Source organism: Amblyraja radiata, chromosome 5 (genome assembly GCF_010909765.2).
Source record: "Amblyraja radiata isolate CabotCenter1 chromosome 5, sAmbRad1.1.pri, whole genome shotgun sequence".
NCBI classification, from domain to species: domain Eukaryota; kingdom Metazoa; phylum Chordata; class Chondrichthyes; order Rajiformes; family Rajidae; genus Amblyraja; species Amblyraja radiata.
This window is the reverse complement of record NC_045960.1, coordinates 47,952,065-47,972,415: the sequence shown is the minus strand read 5'-3', so window position 1 is coordinate 47,972,415 and position 20,351 is coordinate 47,952,065. Positions and strand designations below refer to the sequence as shown.

Below are 20,351 nucleotides of genomic sequence, written 5' to 3'. Positions count from 1 at the left end.
GTCTTTCTGCTGACTGGTTAGCACGCAACAAAAGCTTTTCATTGTACCTCGATACACGTGGCAATAAACTAAACTGATAAACTAAACTGAAATTCCATGTTTGCTTGATGGTCATAGACTAAATAGTAAGTATAACAGTAAATACAATGACAGAAGATCAGGATGGTGCAAAGATTGTGGTGTAATCTGCAGTAGGGCACAAAAAATACTCAAGGTCAGAAACAGAATAACCGAATGAGGTGGAGTTAAGAATATGTGGCAGCGCTTACAGGGGGGAGGTGGGAAATAAATTATTGTTTCAGGAGTCTGTCAGTAATGGGAAAAAAGCTGTCAAAAGATTGGATTCTGTACTTTATAATATCTTCTACCAGAAGATAGAAGGAATGAAAGAGAATGGGCAGGGTGTCAGGCATCCTAAATGATACTTCCAGCCTTCCTGATACAATGCACTGAGAAGATGGTATGTGTAGGAAGGAACTGCAGATACTGGTTTAAATCAAAGATAGACACAAAATGCTAGAGTAACTCAGCGGGACAGACAGCATCTCTGAAGAGAAGGAATGGGTGACATTTCAGGTCAAAATGTTTCAGTCTGAAGAAGGGTCTCGACCTAAAACGTCACCCATTCCTTCTCTCCAGAGTTGCTGCCTGTCCCGTTGAGTTACTCCAGGATTTTGTGTCTATCTTCACAGAGAAGATGAACTGGATGCAAGGAAGTGACAAGCCTGCGATGCACCTGGCTGTGTTATGCCTCTGCAGTTCAGATGGTCAAGAGCAAGGCTGTTGCCCTTATCAAGTTGCAATGCATCCTATCAGAATACTTTCTCCAGCACATCTGTAGATGTTTGCGGCAATCCGTATGGAAATGCTAAATCTTCTCAGAGTCCTAAGGAAGTACATACGCTGATGCACTTTCTTCATCATCGCATCAGTATGAAGGGACCAGGTTAGGTTGCTGGTGATATGGACCAGCTCTACAACATCTCTGTTTATGAGGACAAGGTTGTGTTCATTAACCCCTCGCCCCATCTGTAGTATATCTCCAGATATTGTTAAACATGCTTCCTCCTGATAGATCCCTGACAGAACTGTTTAAGACATCTGTAAAGTGACTCTTCAGTGCATATGCAATGTAATATATGTAATGAAGTCATATTGATTAGTTTAGTTTAGAGATACAACATGAAAACAGATCCTTTGGCCCACATAGTCCACGCCGACCATTGATCACCCGTTCACACCAGTTCTATGCATAGGAAGGAACTGTAGATACTAGTTTACATCAAAGATAGACACAGAATGCTGGAGTAACTCCGTGGAGCAGGCAGCATCTCTGGAGAGAAGGGATGGGTGACATTTTGGGCTGAGACCTAAGTCTGAAAAAGGGTCTCAATCCAAAAGGTCACCCAGAGCAGTTCTATTTTATTTCACTTTCACATCCATTGTTACAAAACTTATCTTCAGCAGCGCTGCAGTTCTGTCACTGGCCGTGTGCGCGACTTTGGCGCCTTTGAGGAGGGGGGCGGGATTAAACTGCCGTTTTCTTCTGCCTGTCTGAGATATATTTTCTCGGGCTTCTACCTGATGCTGAAAATTCGTTCCGACTGCCGTTCTCGGAAAAAAAAATTTAAACCGCGGGACAATTTCAGCGCTGGAGTAAAATAAAAGGAAGTGACAAGCCTGTGGCTTCTAACGCCATCAACGCAGGCAACGGAACGGATCGCACGTATGGGACAAAGCAAGATAAGTCGTGTATTTTACATATAAACTTGCTTCTTAGGATGACTTTAATCAAAATTTCACATTGTGAAATTGCGATTTGGGCCCCATACAAACTGGCGGTGTTTTTCCTGCCAATATGGGGTTTAAATTCACTGCAAACCACAACGTTCCAATCGATCCCGTTCCACAAAAACCCACTCGCAAGATGATTAAAATGACCATTAATTTACGGGCAATTAAACACTAAATTGCTTCAATTTGGCCTATAAATTCATGACAATGAGATTTAAAAATCATGTTATATTGTGAATTCTTGTGTGAATGTTATTTGTACACTTAGGATATTTAAAAATGTTAACCTTTTCTTAAGAAATGGATAGATGTTTAGATCTAGTAATTGAATTTTGTAATTAGCTACAATTAGGTCACTAACTAATTATATGCTTTAATTTCAGGTCATCCAAGTAAGATTGTTTCATATTTGTTTCAGAATGCTTCAATCTATAATAACTGAAATTTTCTTTCAGTTCTCTTAATTTTTAAGAAAGTTATGGACTTTTGACTGTCCTCGATCACAGCTTTTGAGCTGTCAATGGAAAAGCAATAGGGAACAAGATGCTAATTTCTGAGTATGAAAATGGCCATAACTTTTATAATACTTAAGATATGAAAGTGAATTAGGTGTCAAATTAAACTTCTTTTTATGCTTTATCTGACGGGATAAATTGCAGACTTGATTTTTAAAATCTCAAAATTGTGTAACATTGCTACATTAGAGACAATTTACAGAAATTCACAAATTCTTCAGTCCAATCCTGCACATTCAGCACATAGTGTCACTTAGAGGAAGTAGAGATTTTGATACTAAACATTCTCAGTTATTTCTATGATCTGCTTTCCAATGCTCAGTTGAGTGTGCACGGAATGCTACCTCTATGTTTTTACTACATCAGTAGCTGGGCACTGGAGCAATTACTGATTGCCGTACTTAAAATGGATCATCCATTAATATTTGAAATACTGGGACAAAATAACACCTTCATATGTCTGCCAACTTTTGTTGATGTTTATTGCTTTCTTAATTCATATGCAAACATTCCAATAACTAAAAGAAAAAAAAGAGAATAATAAATGCTACATAATTTTTTATTGTCAGTAAATCAAATTTGTGAAAATAGAATAATTTTGAATTCAAATTTAAAGGCTATTGAACTTATGATCCTTGGGCAACTATGTGAATTTGTTTAATTCTTTGCAGGTAAAGAAGCTGCATTGTTGTCTGGGCATCTGCATCAAATCCTTTACAAATAGTTCTCCTTGTCTCAAGTATGTGAAGCAGTGTTTACCGAACTGATTTGGTCAGCCATGTAGATGTGAAGTCAGGTGTGCTGCATGCGCCTGGAGCCAGGTGAATTGTAAATCTTCTCTCTTATCGTGCACTGACAGTGAGGGGTAATGGTTTTATCTCCAACTAATTCTAACAATGGTTATTACAGTGTTTATTACCTGCATCCAAACAGATGGTGCTTTTGTGAGGTAATTTATTCAGGCCACAGGTAGCACTTGGGGGCAAAGAAATTCTGTTTGATGACCTTCTGGTAACGTGAAAGGAATAACCCCTTCATAAGGTCATAAGTGATAGGAGCAGAATTAGGCCATTTGGCCCATCAAGTCTACTCTGCCATTCAATCATGGCTGATCTATCTCTCCTTCCTAACCCCATTCTCCTGCCTTCGCTCCATAACCTCTAACACCTGTACTAATCAAGAATCCATCTATCTCTGCCTTAAATATATCCATTGACTTGGCCTCCACAGCCCTCTGTGGCAAAGAATTCCACAGATTCACCATCCTTTTCCGGCTGGACACCCACGAGTTCCAGCAGTGCCAGACAATTAATAAGTTTACAACCTATGACAAGAAATATGCAGATGACACCAAAACATCACCCATTCCTTCTTTTCAGAGTTGCTGCCTGTCTCGCTGAGTTACTCCAGCACTTTGTGTCTAACTTTGGTTTAAACCAGCATCTGCAGTTGCTTCCTACATTGGCTGATGTGGACGGTTATGCAGGGCACTGCAGATGATTCAAAATCTGGAGGTCTAGTATACTGGAGAAACAAGGAACTGCAGATTGAGTAACAAAAAAAGTCAAAGTTCTGGAGTAAATCACACAGAGATCCTGCCTCACCTGATGAATTCCTCCAGCATTTTTGTCTACCTACTGATTTACTTCAGCACTGTGTCCTTTTTTAGGTGCAATATACTCGATGTAGGATGCTAATAGACAAGGAGATAAAGACATCTGATGGGAACAGGGGTAGTTGATGATATTTTTAATCTGCAAATTACAAAGCGTTATATATCTATAGAAAGAATGAGGAGTGGCAACATCAAGGAGAGAACACAGTTCTAAACAAGTTCTATAGTTCTATAAATCCACCATGATGTACCAGTTGTGGCATTCAATAACCTTTCCAATGAAGGCAAGCATGCCAAAATGTCTTCTTCTTCTGCGTCTGAAGAAGGGTCTCGACCCGAAACACCACCCATTCCTTCTCTACAGAGATGCTGCCTGTCTCCCTGAGTTGCTCCAGCATTTTGTGTCTATCTTCCACATCATCATTACGTGTTAAGAGAAACAATGCCAAACCCTGTGGAACTCCAATGTAGAAGCTAATCTATTCTTTTTACGAAGGTAGACAAAAGTGCTGGAGAAACTCAGCGGGTGAGGCAACATCTATGGAGCGAAGGAATAGGTGACGTTTCGGGTCGAGACCCTTCTTCAGGCTGAAGGGTATTCTTTTTACGATGTGCCTTTTAATTCCATAACCTTCAATAATGTTAACATATTGTGTGGCATCTAAATAAGCACCTTTTGTAAGTTCATATATACTTCATCAATCATATGTAAAGTCATTGAGTTATACATAGTAGAAGCAGAGGCTTTCTGTCCATTAAGTCCATGGCGACCATTTAGTAATCATCCACATTCATACAATTTTACAGCATTTGATTAATCTTCATCCATTCTATGAATAATACAGGGCTAAACAGATTTGGTTCAACCTGGAATGAAAGGGAACAATTCCACGATCTGGCACCCCCAATGAGGAGTGAATGTATTCCTAGAATCCATGGACCCACATTCAGAGGCGGGCTACCTTTTAAAGGCCTGGTGAGCAAGTTACTGGAGAATGTGGGTGGACTGGTATCTGGAGTTTAATCTGGAGATATATTTTCCTAACATAAATATCTGAGGACACTGTGAGAAGCTAGAGAAAGAATTGCAGGAGTGTGGCTGAGATGTAGGAATCATCATTAGACACATGAGAGATGCTGGAAAATTGGAAGATGGCTAATGTTGTGTCTTGATTTAAAAAGAGCTGCAAGGAAAAATCAGGGCAGTGTGAGCCTTACATCTGTGGTAGGTAGGTTGCTGGAAAGGATTCTGAAGGATAAGATATATATGCATTTGGATAAACAGGTGTCTTCACAGTGGAGTACACCCTGGAGAGTGTATTAGAGCAGAGGGATCAAGAAATGCATGTACATAGTTTCCTAAAAGTGGTGTCACAGGTAGATAGGGTGTTCAAGAAGGGTTTCAGTACATTGGCCTTCATCAGTCAGCTGCGAATGTAGGTGAGGCACAGCAAAGCGATTGATGGGAAAAATGATGGAGAGAGAGGGGAAGGGTGGGAGTTGTAGAAACAAAATAGATGGGGAGAAAGGGTGGAGGGTGGGAAACAGGCTCTTCGGCCCAACTTGCCCATGTTGACCAAGATGCACCATCTAGGCTAGTCCCACCTGCCTGCATTGAGCCCATATCCCTCTGTACCTTTCCTAACCATGTACCTGTCCAAATGTCTTTCAGTCAGTCCCTGATCAAGTATAAAATTGAAACCCAACTGATTATAAAATAAGCTGACCTGACCCAAAGCTGATTATGGCCAAACCAGGCCCAATAATGAGCAGATGGAGCCAGGTGGGATTTGGGCAAGTTAGATAGTGCTGGTGTGTGATGGATAGAAATAGATAAAGGAAAAAAGGGCAATTTAAGGCAAGCGGAGGCAGGGGACAGAATGGCAGAGACTGGAAGGTGATAAGTGTAATCAGATGAGGGATAATGAGCAGATGAAACTAGGCTCAGCTGAGTGACAAATTTAGGTAATGAGGAGCAGGGAGTGGGATTGAAAACATGAACAAAGGGAGAACATAGATAGGCCAGTATGAGTGGGAAAGGAACATAGGGCATGTGGATTACCAGAGATTGGACCATTTAATGTTCATGCCATGAAGCATTAGGTTGTAGGCTACCCAAGTGGAATATGAGGTGTTCTTTTAATTTGTTTGTGTATGGCTTCACTGTGGCACCAGAGAAGGCCTAAGACAGACAGGTTGGCAGTATGGGCAGAGGACTGGTACACCGTAAAACAGTTGCCTAGTCTGCACTTGTTCTCATCAAGATAGGAGGCCACATCGAGACCATCTTTAGGTTATTGTGCTTTATTTTTTTAACAATTTATTACATGGAACCTCATGGAATATGTCCAGTAGTAGTCCATTTCAATTATATCCATATTAATTTCCCCATATCCTGCATGGTTACTTTTCATAAATACATTTCCTACCTAAGTTACCGAAAGCACTTTGCAGAAGTTTTCTCAAACAAAACCTTCCACAGAGTGACACATAAATGTTTTAACACAAATGCAGGTGTTTCTCAGGAGGGATCGAGATGGGAAGCAGTTTAAAAAGGAGATATCTATGCTTAACACCTTATCTACTGAAGGTACAGCTGCAATGGGGAGGTGATTAAATCAGAGAGGAGGAAGTCAGATTCAGAGGAGCACATGAATTTCTGGAAGGTGAAGAAAAATTGAGTGATCGCGAAGGTGAAATTATGGAGAGGTTTGAAAGATTTTAAAATCTGAGGCCTTGCTTGATTGTGACCCCATGCAGTTCAGAAAGCACAGGGTGATGAGCAAATGGGAGATAATATCTGCTTTGAAATTTGTAATACATGTTTTCAATATGCATCTTATGAAATATGAGACTAACCAGGAAACCAGTGGAATAATCAAACAGAAGAGTTTTTTTTTTTTTTTTTAATGTTTATGAGATATTTGTGCTTCTGGACAGGCCAGTATTTATTACCCATCTCAAAATATCCCAGATCTGAGACCCTTGTTAGATTATTTGAGAAGTAATCTATGAATTGATCTAATTATAAATCAGCACTGGTGAGGATGGAAACTGTTCTTACAGAATGTGTTGAACGAGATGTTTGTTTTTCCAACAATTCATTAATTTCATGATCACTTATTACTGTAACAGTTTTTTGTTCCAGATTGATAGCATTACTTTAAATCTGCAAGCTGTTATGTTGGGATTGAAACTCATGGACGATTAAATAGTCTAGGCCGTTGGATTCATAATATTATTTATTGTTTGTACATTTTGCTTCTACCTTAATTATATGTGCTTTTCAATCTGTTCTGAATAATATTTAATAAGTTAATGAATCATTTTGCCTTCCTACTTGGTTGTCCATGAATAATCTTCAATGTGATTGGCTACTTAGTTTGCTTACTGACCCAGGGATGCTGTTTAGTTGATGCCTGATAAGCACGTTAGAAAAAGGGAAATGTCCATAAAAGAATTGTAATATAGACCAAGGGAACCTCTTCCTGGATCAGAAATATTTGCCATGACTGCAAGTTCCGAGCCATTATTTGCAAGTCATTAAAAATTGACAAACATTCCTATTAGCTATTTTTTTCTAGTTAGCTTCCATTCATAAAGTCAGAGAGACACAGCTCAGAAAAAAAAATTATTGCGGTCCACAGAACCTGCATGAACCACCAAGTGTTCATATTTCTCTAATTCCACCCTAACCTCTTTTATTCTCTTCCCATTCCTATCAACTGTCCCCCCCCCCCCCCCCCCCCCAAGATTCTACCATGCACCTACACACTCGCAGCAATTTACAGTAGCCAATTATGCAACCAACATGATATATGTTAACCAAACATGCATATCTGTTAGGAAGTGGGGAGCAATTGGAGCAACCAGGGAAAATCATACCGTCACAGGTCGAATGTGAAAGCTCCACACAGACAGCAGCAGAGGTCAGGATTGTGGAGTTTGGATCTGGACCCATGAGAGAGCAGCTCTTCCAACTGACACTACCTGCTGCGGCAAAAGCTAATAATAAAATCAAGAAATTATGGCGGGATAACGATGACTCTTAGAATGTGCATTGGTTATGCAGCATTGCTACAATAGGATGAGCTACTATTGTGGAAAGTCCAATGGCAATTCATGTACTGTTACTCTTATATATTAATGCTGAAATAAGCAGAGCAATTGAAACTAAAATGATAAGGCTGCAGTAGATAAAAACATTGGAAAAATAATTCCACAAGAACATTGGTCATAAGTGATAATACAATAAGTGATAAACTATTAATTCGATATGGAAATGATTCCATCGGATAAAATACAATTATAAATAATTAAAAGCAAACATTACAATCTTACTATTTCTAAATTATTATCTGTATAATTTGTTAATTTAACTTTTAGAAAGATATATAGATTCAAAATAGGACCCTTTAGTCTAAAGTCATGTCAGGGTTTTCTGCAAGTCAAAGTCAAATAGAAAAATATACAATTTAAATATTATCGCAGTTCCTGGATTTACTGACTGGTCGAACTCCTGAAGTATTGTTCAGGAAACTCCATAAAGCAGTAAAGGCTTGAGACATATTTTATGCTTGATAGGAATATTTAAACTTTGATTGCTTAATAAAGCCCTTTAGGTTCCTCCAGCGGTGGCTCCCATGAATACTGTGTTGATCGAGGGTAGAGATGACACCATGTTTGTCACCTCCCCAGATTGTCTGCGGGTTTCCAGTGTGTCCTGAGAATTATATTGCCCAGAGTCACTGTACATGCATTGAGAAGAAGATGAAGATATCACACTTTGCATGTGTGAAGCTGTAAAAAGAGAGATAATATATCTTAATAGCATATCAATGGAATGTCTGCAAAATATATTTTCAACAAAACCACACACATTAGCCTAAAATTTGGATTGTATAGCCTTTTCTTTGTTTCTATGTTTCTTTCAAGACTAAATCATGTTTAGCCTGTTCACTGCCAAGTTTTTATTTTCACTGTTGGCCATGACCTGAGTATACTCAGAGGTGGCATTGAACAGGTTAATATACTCAGGATCAAACGAGGTAAATTTGTACAACACAATATGTCAAACCAGATATCAGGGAAGGATTTCATTGAAGTGCAATGTACAGACTCTCATTTTGTAATAAATGCCATGTTTAGTTGCAAAGTGAAATATTTTTCGATTTACACTGATGCTCTTGAATACTGACTGTTGTGATGAAAAAAAGATGGTACTTAAAGATCTCATTTCCTTAATGCACTGAGATCAAGTAATCATTTCTGTGCATTGCTTTGTTTTTATTAGTGTATAATCCACAAGTTAAGCTTACAAATTTGGGGATAGCAATCCTTCACAACTGCAAATAGCAAAAAAAAGTAGCAAATAAAACACACACACAAACATATATATGAGGTGATTGCTGGTTGACACAGACTCAATGGACCAAAGGCCTGTTTCTAAGCTGTATCTCTAAAGTTTAAAGATGGCAAATCAGCTACTTTGATGCTGCTGATTGATACTGACCTTTTATGCCTTCTAAAAAAAATGGAATTGGATGTCATAGTAAATAACAAGACAATTATACTATCCTTACAAATGTTTTTCTGCAGAATATTGTTTGTTATCAAAAAGGAAAGCACAGTAATATTCCCACTAACAACCTTCTACAGAATATTATTCACTTTCCTGAGATTATTAGGCTTTATACACGAATTAATGGAGACCATCTAGAGATAAGTGGTAAAATCACTTTCAATAAAAATAGGAACGGGACTCCCTGCAATTTAATTCAATGACTTGGTCAAAGGAAAATCTATTTAAACTTTTATTTAATTCTTCTAACTTGTAACCCTGATAGAAAATGCCATTGAGTAGACAGTGGATCAGAATAAAATCCAGCTCTGTTCAGCAAATACCTAGTTCATTTTACTATTTAGATTCTTGAAAAAAAGAATTAAGCAGGAAACTGGAGGACAGGCATGAAGGTGATGCCCAGCAAAATGTATTGGGTTAGAAACTCTTGGCACATTAATTGGGAGAAGCACATCAGTCTTTTAATGAGAGCCTACCAATGCAAAGTGTAAAGGCACACAAGATCCATTACATTGAACACAATGCCCAATCATCCTGTTTTTTTCATAACTCTATACGATGCAACTGAGCAGCAGTCTGCAAAGCAAAGACAAGCTTTCCATTTACAATAGGTGTAGTAAGGTACTGCAGATGCTGGTTTAAACCAAAGATAGACACAAAAAGCTGGAGTAACTCAACGGGACAGGCAGCATCTCTGGAGAGAAGGAATGGGTGACGTTTCAGGTCGAGATTGAAGAAGGGTCTCGTCCTGAAATGTGACCCATTCCTTCTCTCCAGAGATGCTGCCTGTCATGTTGAGTTACTCCAGCGTTTTGTGTCTATCTTCCATTTGCAATAAGTGTTCATTGCAATAATCTGGTAAACAACCTTCCCAGCCATCTGCTCCTCAGCACTGTTAACTTAATCTCAAACTAATTTGTCTTCCTGCCTCAGAACTACTCGAGTACTTCTATTATTATTGATTGTGTGATATACCTATGTCATCTCATTACAAAGATATAGCAATAAAGAGGGTTTTCTATTTTATTACTTCCACAAAAATTACGGTCTTCTTTTGTTTGATGTTAAACATTGATATCTTTATCTTTTGATTGATTGCTTCTGAAATAATGGGATTAAATTAATTTCTGAAAACACATTTATTGATTAATAATTAACCATATGATAGTCTGACATGTTAATCATAAATCTACACCAACATTTGTTTTTTCAGCAAAACTCAATGTATCTAGAAGATTAACTCATATAGCTGAACTCCTATCATCTTTGGTGAAACACAATCTGCTGAAAGAACTCAGTGGTTCAGGCAGCATCTCTGGAGGAAATGGACAGGTGACCTTTTTGGGTCGGAACCCTTCTTCAGTCTGAAGAATGATCTTGATCAGAAACGTCTTTTAGGTCTATATCCTCCAGAGATGCTGCCTGACCTGGTAACCCGTGTTTAGAAGAGGTTGGAGGGAAAGATTGTCATCTATAAAGAACAACGTAATTGCTAATGCTTTCATTGCTCTTCTCTATTGTAAATCTCATCCTTATGTTATGCCTGCATCCATATCCTTAAGATGGCATTTGTTACAGAATGACCTCCTGACCAATGATCCTCATGTAACACATTTAGTGCCGTTTTCACGCTCGGTATAAAAAGTGGAAATGCTACTTTTCCCTGCAAGGAGTTCTCGGGGAATGCATGGGATAAAGTTATGTAACTTATTAGAACATAATAATGTGCTTTAAAAAATGTATAATCTTCAACCTGAAGCACCAATGGCTCCCATGTCAGAGACAAAGCAGTGGATGGGATTTCTACCCCACTACGGGTTCAGTGGCCACTGGAATTTTTATCTATCGTATCTTCTCAAGGAGCTGAAAGTTAGACTTGCAAGCCAGGTTCAATTAAATCATATTAATTCTCTGGAATGGAGGCACATAGTCCCATACTAGTCAAAAGAAAAGATGTATAGGAAGGAACTGAATATTACACAAAATGCTGGAGTAACTTAGCGGGACAGGCAGTATCTCTGGATAGAAGGAATGGGTGACGTTTTGGGTCGAGACCCTTCTTCAGATTGGTTAGGGATAAGGGAAACAAGAGATATAGATGGTGATGTGGAGAGATAAAGAACAATTAATAAAAGATATGCAAAAAAGTAACGCTGATAAAGGAAACGGGCCATTGTTAGCTGTTTGTTGGGTGAAACTGAGAAGCTAATGTGACGGGGTGGGGGAGGGATAGAGAGAGAGAGGGAATGCCGGGGCTACCTGAAGTGAGAGAAATCAATATTCATACCAGTGGGCTGTAAGCTGCCCAAGCGAATCCTGTCACAAGTTGTTTTGCCCACCACTCGTCTATGACTCCTAGTGGGAGTAACACTAACTACACCCGTGCAGGTTGCATTGGGCTGTTGTCCGGAAAGAAGAAGATATCAATTTAGCAAAGTTGTTTTTCAGGGTGGGAGATAAAATACCTTTAGTACAGGAGACAAGAAATCCTATGTCTAGCAGAGGTTGGAGGGGAAAATTGTCATCTTCTTATTTATGAAGAACAATTTAATTGTTTAAAGCTTTCAGTACTCTTCTCTTGTAACGCTCATCCATATGTAATAGAGCCATAGAGCATGGAAGCAACTTGCCTACACTGACCAACACTAGTCCCACCTGCCTGCATTTGGCCTATATCCCTCAAAACCTATCCTATCCATGTACCTGTCCAAATGTTTCTTAAATGTTGCGCTACTTCCTGCCTCAACTCCCCCCTCCAGCAGCTTGTTCCATATACTTACCACCCTTTGTGTGAAAAAAGTCACCCCTCAGGTTCCTATTAAATTGTTCCCCCCTCACCTTAAACCTATGTCCTCTGGTTCTCAGTTACCCAACTCTCGGGTAAAATACTGCATTTGGCCAATCCATTCCTCTCATGACTTTGTACACCTCTATAAGATCACCCCTCATCCTCTTGTGCTCCAGGGAATAAAGTCATAGCCTGCTCAACCTGACCCTGTGGCTCATGCCCTCAAATTTGTTATGTCTACATATATATCCTCAAGATGGCATTTGTTTACAATGTTTCTCGGACCTGCAAATCCTCAGCAAGGCTGCGTACTCTCCCCTCTCCTCTACCCTCTCTACACCAATGACTGCACCTCCACTGTCTCCTCTATCAAGCTTATCACGTTTGCGGATGATGCAACCCTGATTGGACTGATCCAGGATGGGGAGGAATCTGCCTACAGACAGGAAGTGACACAGCTGGCGGCCTGGTGCCATCGCAACAACCTGTAGCTCAATGCTCTTAAGACGGTGGAATTGATTGTAGACTTTAGAAGAGCTCCCCCTCCCCTCACCCCACTCACCATCAACAACATCACAGTCACATCTGTGGAGTCTTTTAAGTTCCTGGGAACAACCATCTCCAAGGACCTTAAGTGGGGGGGCCACCATCGACTCCACAGTCAAAAAGGCACAACAGAGAATGTACTTCCTGCGGCAGCTGAGGAAGCACAACCTGCCACAGGCAATGATGGTCCAATTCTACACGGCCATCGTAGAGTCTGTCTTCACCTTCTCCATCATGGTTTGGTTTGGCTCAGCCACCAAGCATGACATCTGGAGGCTGCAGCAAATCGTCCGATCAGCTGAGAACGCTATTGGCTGCAACCTTCCCTCCATTGACGAACTGTACACTGCAAGGGCCAGGAAGTGAGCGGGTAAGATTTTCTCTGACCCCTCTCACCCTGGCCACAAACTCTTTGAATCACTTCCCTCTGGAAGACGACTACGGACTGTCAAAGCTGCCACAGCCAGACATAAAAACAGCTTTTTTCCACGAGTAGTAGCTCTACTCAATAACCAAAAATCTGTAGCCTCCTTTTACTCTAGTATTTTATTTAATTCACATGTTTAATCAATAATGTTTTTTTATTAACGTTTATTGCTTTATGTGTCATTCCTACCTGCCACTGTATGTCATGTTGTCACTTGCAAGCGGAGCACCAAGGCAAATTCCTTGTATGTGAATACTTGGCCAATAAACGTATTCATTCATTCATTCATTCATTCATTCATTCATTCATTCATTCATTTCCTGACCAATGATGTCAATAAGCTTGGTGAAAATCCATATTCTCTTCATGACAAAGATGAATAAATCATGAATCCCTTTATAAAGAAATGATCTCCTAGTCACATCATTATCATGTTCCATGGCCACAAATTGTGAGTCATTATCAGTATATTAATTTAAGTGCCTCAATAGGTGCTCAGTAGACCTGAAAGTGTCATACTTTTTGGTCTGCATTGCCATTCCGCACCAGGAAGACAGCTCTTCCTGTTAGTTTTAGCAAAGTGGAAATGTTGGAAATTATTTGAGTTGCCTGTAATCTGTTTCTGAAGCTTGCTGGTCAAGGTCAATAAAATATTCCTTTAAACAGATACAGATGGTTTAAAATAGCAAGTGTATTTCTGGTTGTACTGCCAGTTTCCTTTGAAAGTTATGCACAAAAGCTCAATTTATTGAACTTTAGTGAAAAGGGATAATGCCCTCTGTGGACTTGAGTATCAATGGGTTTATGAATGACACTGAAAAATTAAACATGAGAATAAAGTGAATCGTATGCAAAAAAGTTAAGCACAGTGCTGGAAGAATTCAGCGGGTTAGATGGCATCTGGGGAGGGAATGGACAAGCAAGGTTTTGGGTCACGATCCTGCTTCAGATAAGTCTGAAAAAGGGTCCCGATCTAAAACATTGTTTGTCCATTCCCTCCCCAAACGCTGCCTGACCTACTGAGTTCCTCCCGCACTTTATGTTTTGCTCAAGATTCCAGCAACAGCAGTTCCTTGTTTCTCCATGTGTACAGAAGAGTCTGGCCAATTTCCCAATGGAGCCAATATTGCCTGAAAATGATCACAAACAGGAAGTAACCTGGATAAAATCACTTTATGCATAATATGGGCATTAAAGATAATGGGTCCAATTTATAAGATAAAAATATCAACAGGGTTATATGATTTTTATGGGCAGTTTTTGGAACAGCATGGCAATAGATGGTTATTATCGCATATCAACTTATGATATGACTCAATTACACGGTGCTGAAATAAATGGCTCTGAGGAGTTTATCCAGGTTAAGATGGTTCAGTATATGATCTGAAGATGCAAGCGCAAGCAGGGAAAGGGAGACGTGGTAATAATTAAAGTGCCTCTACCCACAGAAGCAGGTGATTTTACAAATATGTATTTTTCCAAGTACACAGGAAGAGCAAATAGAAATTAGATTGTGGGGCGAGGAAAGAATGTTAACTGACCCTAGTATTATGCTGGTACTACACTTGCCAATTAGTACCGAGTTATAGAGTCACACCATATAGAAACAGGTCCTTTGGCCCAAAATGCCAGTACTGACCAAGATGCCCTATCTGCACTAGTCCCACTTGCCTGCGTTTGGCCCACATCCCTCCAAATCTTTCCTATCCGTGTACCTGTCCAAATATCTTTTAAATGCTGCAAAACATACTTTGCTAATAAAGTATTATTATGATTGTGATAGTACCTGCTTCAACTACCTCCTCTGGCAGCTCATTCCATATACCCACCACATTCTGTGTGCAAAATTTACTTCTCAGGTTTTTATTAATTCTTACCCCTCTCACCATAAACTTTTGTCCTCTAGTTCTTGATTTCCGTACTCTGAGTAAAAGGCTCTGTGCATTTACCATATCTGTTCCCCTCATGATCCTATACACCTCTATAAAATTACGCCTCAGCCTCCTGCGGTCCAAGGAATAAAGTTTCAGGCTGCCTAACCTCAGGCCCTCGAGTCCAGGCAAAATCCTCGTAAATCTTCTCTGCACCCTTTCCAGCTTTACAACATTCTTATGTTAATCCTGGCTAAATTGGAGCAGCTGGAACTTCAAAATGGGGTTAAGTTCAGGGTTGCTGGGAGATTTGGTCAAATTGGAATTACTCTCTGCAGAGCTGGGACAAGCTGCAGACAGGTGCCAGAGTGTCTGGATCTTAGATACAATTTGCAAGCAAAGAATGGGAAGATCTGCAAACCCTGTCAATTTGGTGCAAAATGCATAGAATGGATTGGATGGCTGCAAACCAGGCATACACCTTGTAAATAATTGCATATAATGTTGCAGAGTTTGACTTTGCCAAGTGTTGATCGGATGAGGTGTTGAGCCTTGTCTGGGTTATCTGTAAATCAGGGTAAATGTTTCTTAGTTGGCTTCCTCTTGAAGTCCGTTTTGAATACAACGTATATAGCTGTTGTATCATTGGGTTAGGGGAATGCCTGTTATGTATGGGGTTAATCGATATCTGTAATTGGGTTATTGAGAGACCACCCCCATGTGGTTCGGCCCCTCGAGGTCCCGGGACATATAAAAGTCCGCGATCACGAGGCTCTGCGTAGATCTTCTGGAAGAGCGCTCGGGACTGCGTGAACTTCTGGAGTGTCTCTGTCTGAGCATGGCCTAGAGGGCTTGAACAGGCAGACGCGAGGATCGAACCCGCAGTGGGATAGGTACAGTGTTTCATCTGTGACACACTTATGGTAAAATAAAATTTAGTTGTTTCAGGTGCTTGATTCAGTGTTTTTACTGAAACTAGACTGGGGGGAAGCTTAGAAACGAGCAATTATCACTTCCTCTAGCAGGATGACCAAAAGTGAACACAATGCCCTGAGTGCAGCCACACCAAGGCTTGTGCACGTTGAATCATCCTGTTGGGATTACAGTTTATGTGTCTTTTATTTTGCCAACACTTCCACGTCAACTTTTATACATTTTTATCATGAAGGGAAAAAAATTCCCTTTGTCATATAATCCTAATCTGTTCCACTCACCTGTGGGAGTTCGGCAGACTAAAGGTGATGAATCGGCATAGAAAGGCCCTGGATGTTTCCTTCCGCTGTCATCCAAAATGTTGAGTGGATCGTGGATGTCGTTGTAGCCAGCTGCTGACCTGATACTGCTAACGCTGCTAATAACTGATACATGTTGGTCAATCATTGACCCCAATCTGTGGGATTCTGTGTAATTGTTGTTGCCATAGTATCCTGCAAATTAAATACAAATCAAAATAAACACTGGCTCCAGAATATTTTAGGTGCATCTAGACAGAGAAAGGAATAGATAGGTGGAATACACAGTCTCTTACCCAGCACAGGGGAATCCAAAACCAGAGATCATAGGTAGAAGGTGAGAGGAGCAAGATGTAATACAAACCTGAGAGCCAGCTTTTTCATTCGTAAGGTGTTAGGATATAGAAACATAGAAAATAGGTGCAGGAATAAGCCATTCACCGCCATTCACCGCCATTCAATATGATCATGCATGATCATCCAAAATCAGTACCGCGTTCCAGCTTTCGCCACATATCCCTTGATTCCATTAGCCCTAAGAGCTATATCTAACCCTCTCTTGAATATATCCAGTGAATTGGCCTCCACTGCCTTCTGTGGCCGAGAATCCCAATATGTGGAATATGGAAGGAGCTGCCAGAGGAGGTAGTTGTGGCAAGTGCAATAAAAGCACTTGGGCAGGTACGTGGATATGAAAGGTTTAGAGAACTATAGACCAACAATCGGCATATGACACTAGTTTAGATGGGGTATCATGGTTTAAAAGACACTTGGGTAGGTACATGGATAGGAAAGGTTTGGAGGACAAAAGACCAAATGCAGGCATTGGGGACTAGCTTGGATGGGGCATCATGGTTGGCATGGATAAGTTGGGGTGAAGTGTTACTGTGCTACATGGGTCTATGGCTCTAATATACGGTAGTACCCAAAACAATATCGAGTTGTGTTAAATTCTGCAGCCTCTGCTGGACCAAAGGTTCTAATTGAAATGGCAGCAGGACTTTCCATAATTTTTTCAAAATATTTCTCACCTGCCTCTTTACAGTGGCAAAAATGTTAAAGGAAGCAAGATTAACAGGGTGATGTGTGTTCACCCAATCTCCCTGCATCCATATTGCTCCATGGCTTTGATGCAAAATAGGCTGAAGAGGTTATTTCGTGAGAGAAATAGGGCTGACAATTATTAGAAGGCAATTTGTTCTTTCAGCAACTAATTGCAGCATCAGCTAATGATAACTGTTTAGGTAAAAACAGTTAACAGAGCAAGTGAAAAGCGAAACAAACGCTTCAAGTCAACAATATTTTATCCAAAGTCGCATTCCTGAAAGAGAAATATCATTGAAATAAAGAATAATCTAAAAGCAAAATATCAGACATGTTGATTTGATTTCAGATTTCTAGCATATGCTACATTTTACTCTTGGATAACGTTTCAAGATATTCTACCAGCATGGCCATCTCTAATGTCAAGAAAGTGCTTCCCAGGCAATCTCTTCCACCCTCGTTAATGGGTATTCTAAACTACACACACATGACTTTGGCTCCAACCTCCGAGGCAGTGGTTTAATAAATCCAGTGATGAAGGCTGGATGCTGGGAGTATCCATATCCCAAGGACATGTTCGATAGACATTCTGGCCTATTTTACTTCGGAGTCACGTGAGTGACTACGTGAAGAAGCCCGCCAGGACGCATGCGTGTCATATCGCTTTCACGCTTGCGAAACGACAGGCGGGGTGGAGCGTTCCCCCACAGCGGTAAGTTTGAAACCGCGACCTGCAGGTAAGTGATATACTCTGCGGTAGTTTTTGTCCCCGCACTGTTTTTACACAGGGGGGGAAGCTGGACAAAATAGTGTCCACAAGTGCTGCGAGTAAAGCTGGCTGGGGAGGACCGCGAAGTTGCGGGAGCCAGCAGCAGCTGAAGGCACAAACCCCGTAAGGGATCAGCTGTGCCGACTTTTTGTCCCGCGCCGGCCAGAACACCACGGCCGGGCGAGAGACTATTCAGAATGGGGCCGTCGACTTTTGACAAGTCGAAAACGGAGGAGGCGGGGTGGAACGACATTCCCCCGTAGCGACAATTTAAACCAGGACCTGCAGGTAAGAGCTGCGGTCTATTTGTGTTTTCCCATGTGATTACCGGTGGAGAAACCAACGGGCTGCGACAAAGCTGGTGAGGGAGGACCGCAGAGCAGCGGGCAGCCAGCAGCAGCCAGCGGCACTCGGATCACCGATAGTGGGATCAGCTGTGCCCGATGTTGCCTCCGCACCGGCCAGATCCACGCGGCCGGGCGGTAAGGCTAGACACAAAACAAACAAGGTCGTGGACTCAGAGGAGTCCGACTTTGAACAACCATGGGTGGCCAGCGACCGAGAGCGCTGGAGCCGGATGGAGCGGTGTGTGGAGCATTTGCTCCAACGTGACAGACTCCGGGAGATGGAGTCGGGTCACTGTGGGCCCTATGATAAACCCACAGCAGTACCTCTTCAAGGGCTGCATAGTGCTTCTACCTCATCAGAGGGGAGCACTGTGGGTCAGTTCTGGGCTGACCTGGAAGAGGGGTCCGCAGAAGGAAAGACAAGTGTGCAAGGGGTGCAGGGACTGTGCAAACCTGGACCACAAAACCACCAATACTATTGTTTAGAGGCAACCTATCGAAGCAAGTCAAGGAGCTCGATGAGGGAGCAAAAACCCTGGGACTAATAAAAGGGATTCCAACAAAAACCGACTATAGCCAAAGACAGCACCCTATGCACCCACCGGCAGAACTGGTGAAAGCTCGAAGGCCCGGTACTCAAAACATGAGTCTTTTTAGGCCATGGCCCAGGCTGGCCTTCTTGGAAGATGCGGGGACCTCCAACGCCAACCAAACCGAAAATCCAGACACCAGCGCAACAACAGCAGTGAAGAACCTACAAAAAAGAAGTAAACCTGCCACTGGTAACTATGGAGGTAGGTGGGTCTGGTTCCCTACAAAATACAGGGAGCATGGAGGTTGGGGGGAGATTACACTCTTTTCTGAATGCATGGAGCATGTTAACAAACGATACTTACATCTTAAGCAGTATCGAGGGATATACAATAGAGTTTATACACAAGTACAGCCCTCCAGTTCAACATATACCGAACCGAATGTTCGTGCTTTCTGATAAAGAAAAATCAAAAGCGCAAGCTGAACTGGAGCGGCTTTACGTAAAAGGTGTAATTGAGAAAACTCAACACGAACCATTAGAATTCGTGTCCAATATATTTACCAAAAACAAAAAAGATGGTGGTTGTCGCATCATCATAGATCTGACAAAATTGAATACATTTGTTCAATATATTCACTTCAAAATGGAAACCTTTGTTACTGCTAAACAATTAATTTCCAAAGGTTACTTCATGGCCAGCATCGATTTAAAAGATGCTTACTATTCAGTGCCTATACGAGGTGACCACAGATGTTACTTAAAATTCAACTGGATGGGACAATGCTGACAGTGTAAAGCACTGCCAAATGGTTTATCATCAGCACCCAGGCTGTTCACAAAAATTTTGAAACCAGCCCTAGCGTTTCTACGGAAATGTAAACACATGGTCATGGCATATTTAGATGACATACTCATTGTGGGCAAAACTTTGGAATTGGCCAAACAAACTGTCACAACCACAAAACAGTTATTTGAAAAACTGGGATTCATTATCCATCCAGTTAAATCTAAACTAACGCCTTCCACTACTATGGACTATTTGGGGTTCACCATTGACTCAGTTCACATGTCGGTGACTCTGCCTAAGGGAAAGGCTAGAGATTTAATAGAGGCTTGCAATAACCTCATTGACATCAGCAAACCATCCATCAGATTGGTAGCAAAAGTAATTGACAAAATGGTGGCTGCCTATCCAGCCACACAATTTGGACCTCTACATTACCAACACTTACAGAGAGCAAAAATACAAGCACTCAAAATTAATGCAGGTCACTTTGACAGACCTAT

The 20,351-nt window shown here is 41.0% G+C and overlaps 1 protein-coding gene across 1 annotated transcript in view; it reads right to left on the bottom strand.

Moving 5' to 3' along the window:
• Positions 1 to 8,346: 8,346 nt before the first annotated feature.
• The window catches only part of rfx6 (regulatory factor X6), a 53,905-nt gene continuing 41,900 nt past the window's right edge, over positions 8,347 to 20,351 (bottom strand). Inside the window, exons 18-19 of the mRNA XM_033022050.1 lie at positions 16,352 to 16,564; positions 8,347 to 8,724 (exon numbers count right to left, since the gene is read on the bottom strand). Coding sequence (XP_032877941.1) covers positions 8,543 to 8,724; positions 16,352 to 16,564 — 395 coding nt within the window. The 3' untranslated portion in view covers positions 8,347 to 8,542. The remainder of the gene's footprint in view (positions 8,725 to 16,351; positions 16,565 to 20,351) is intronic.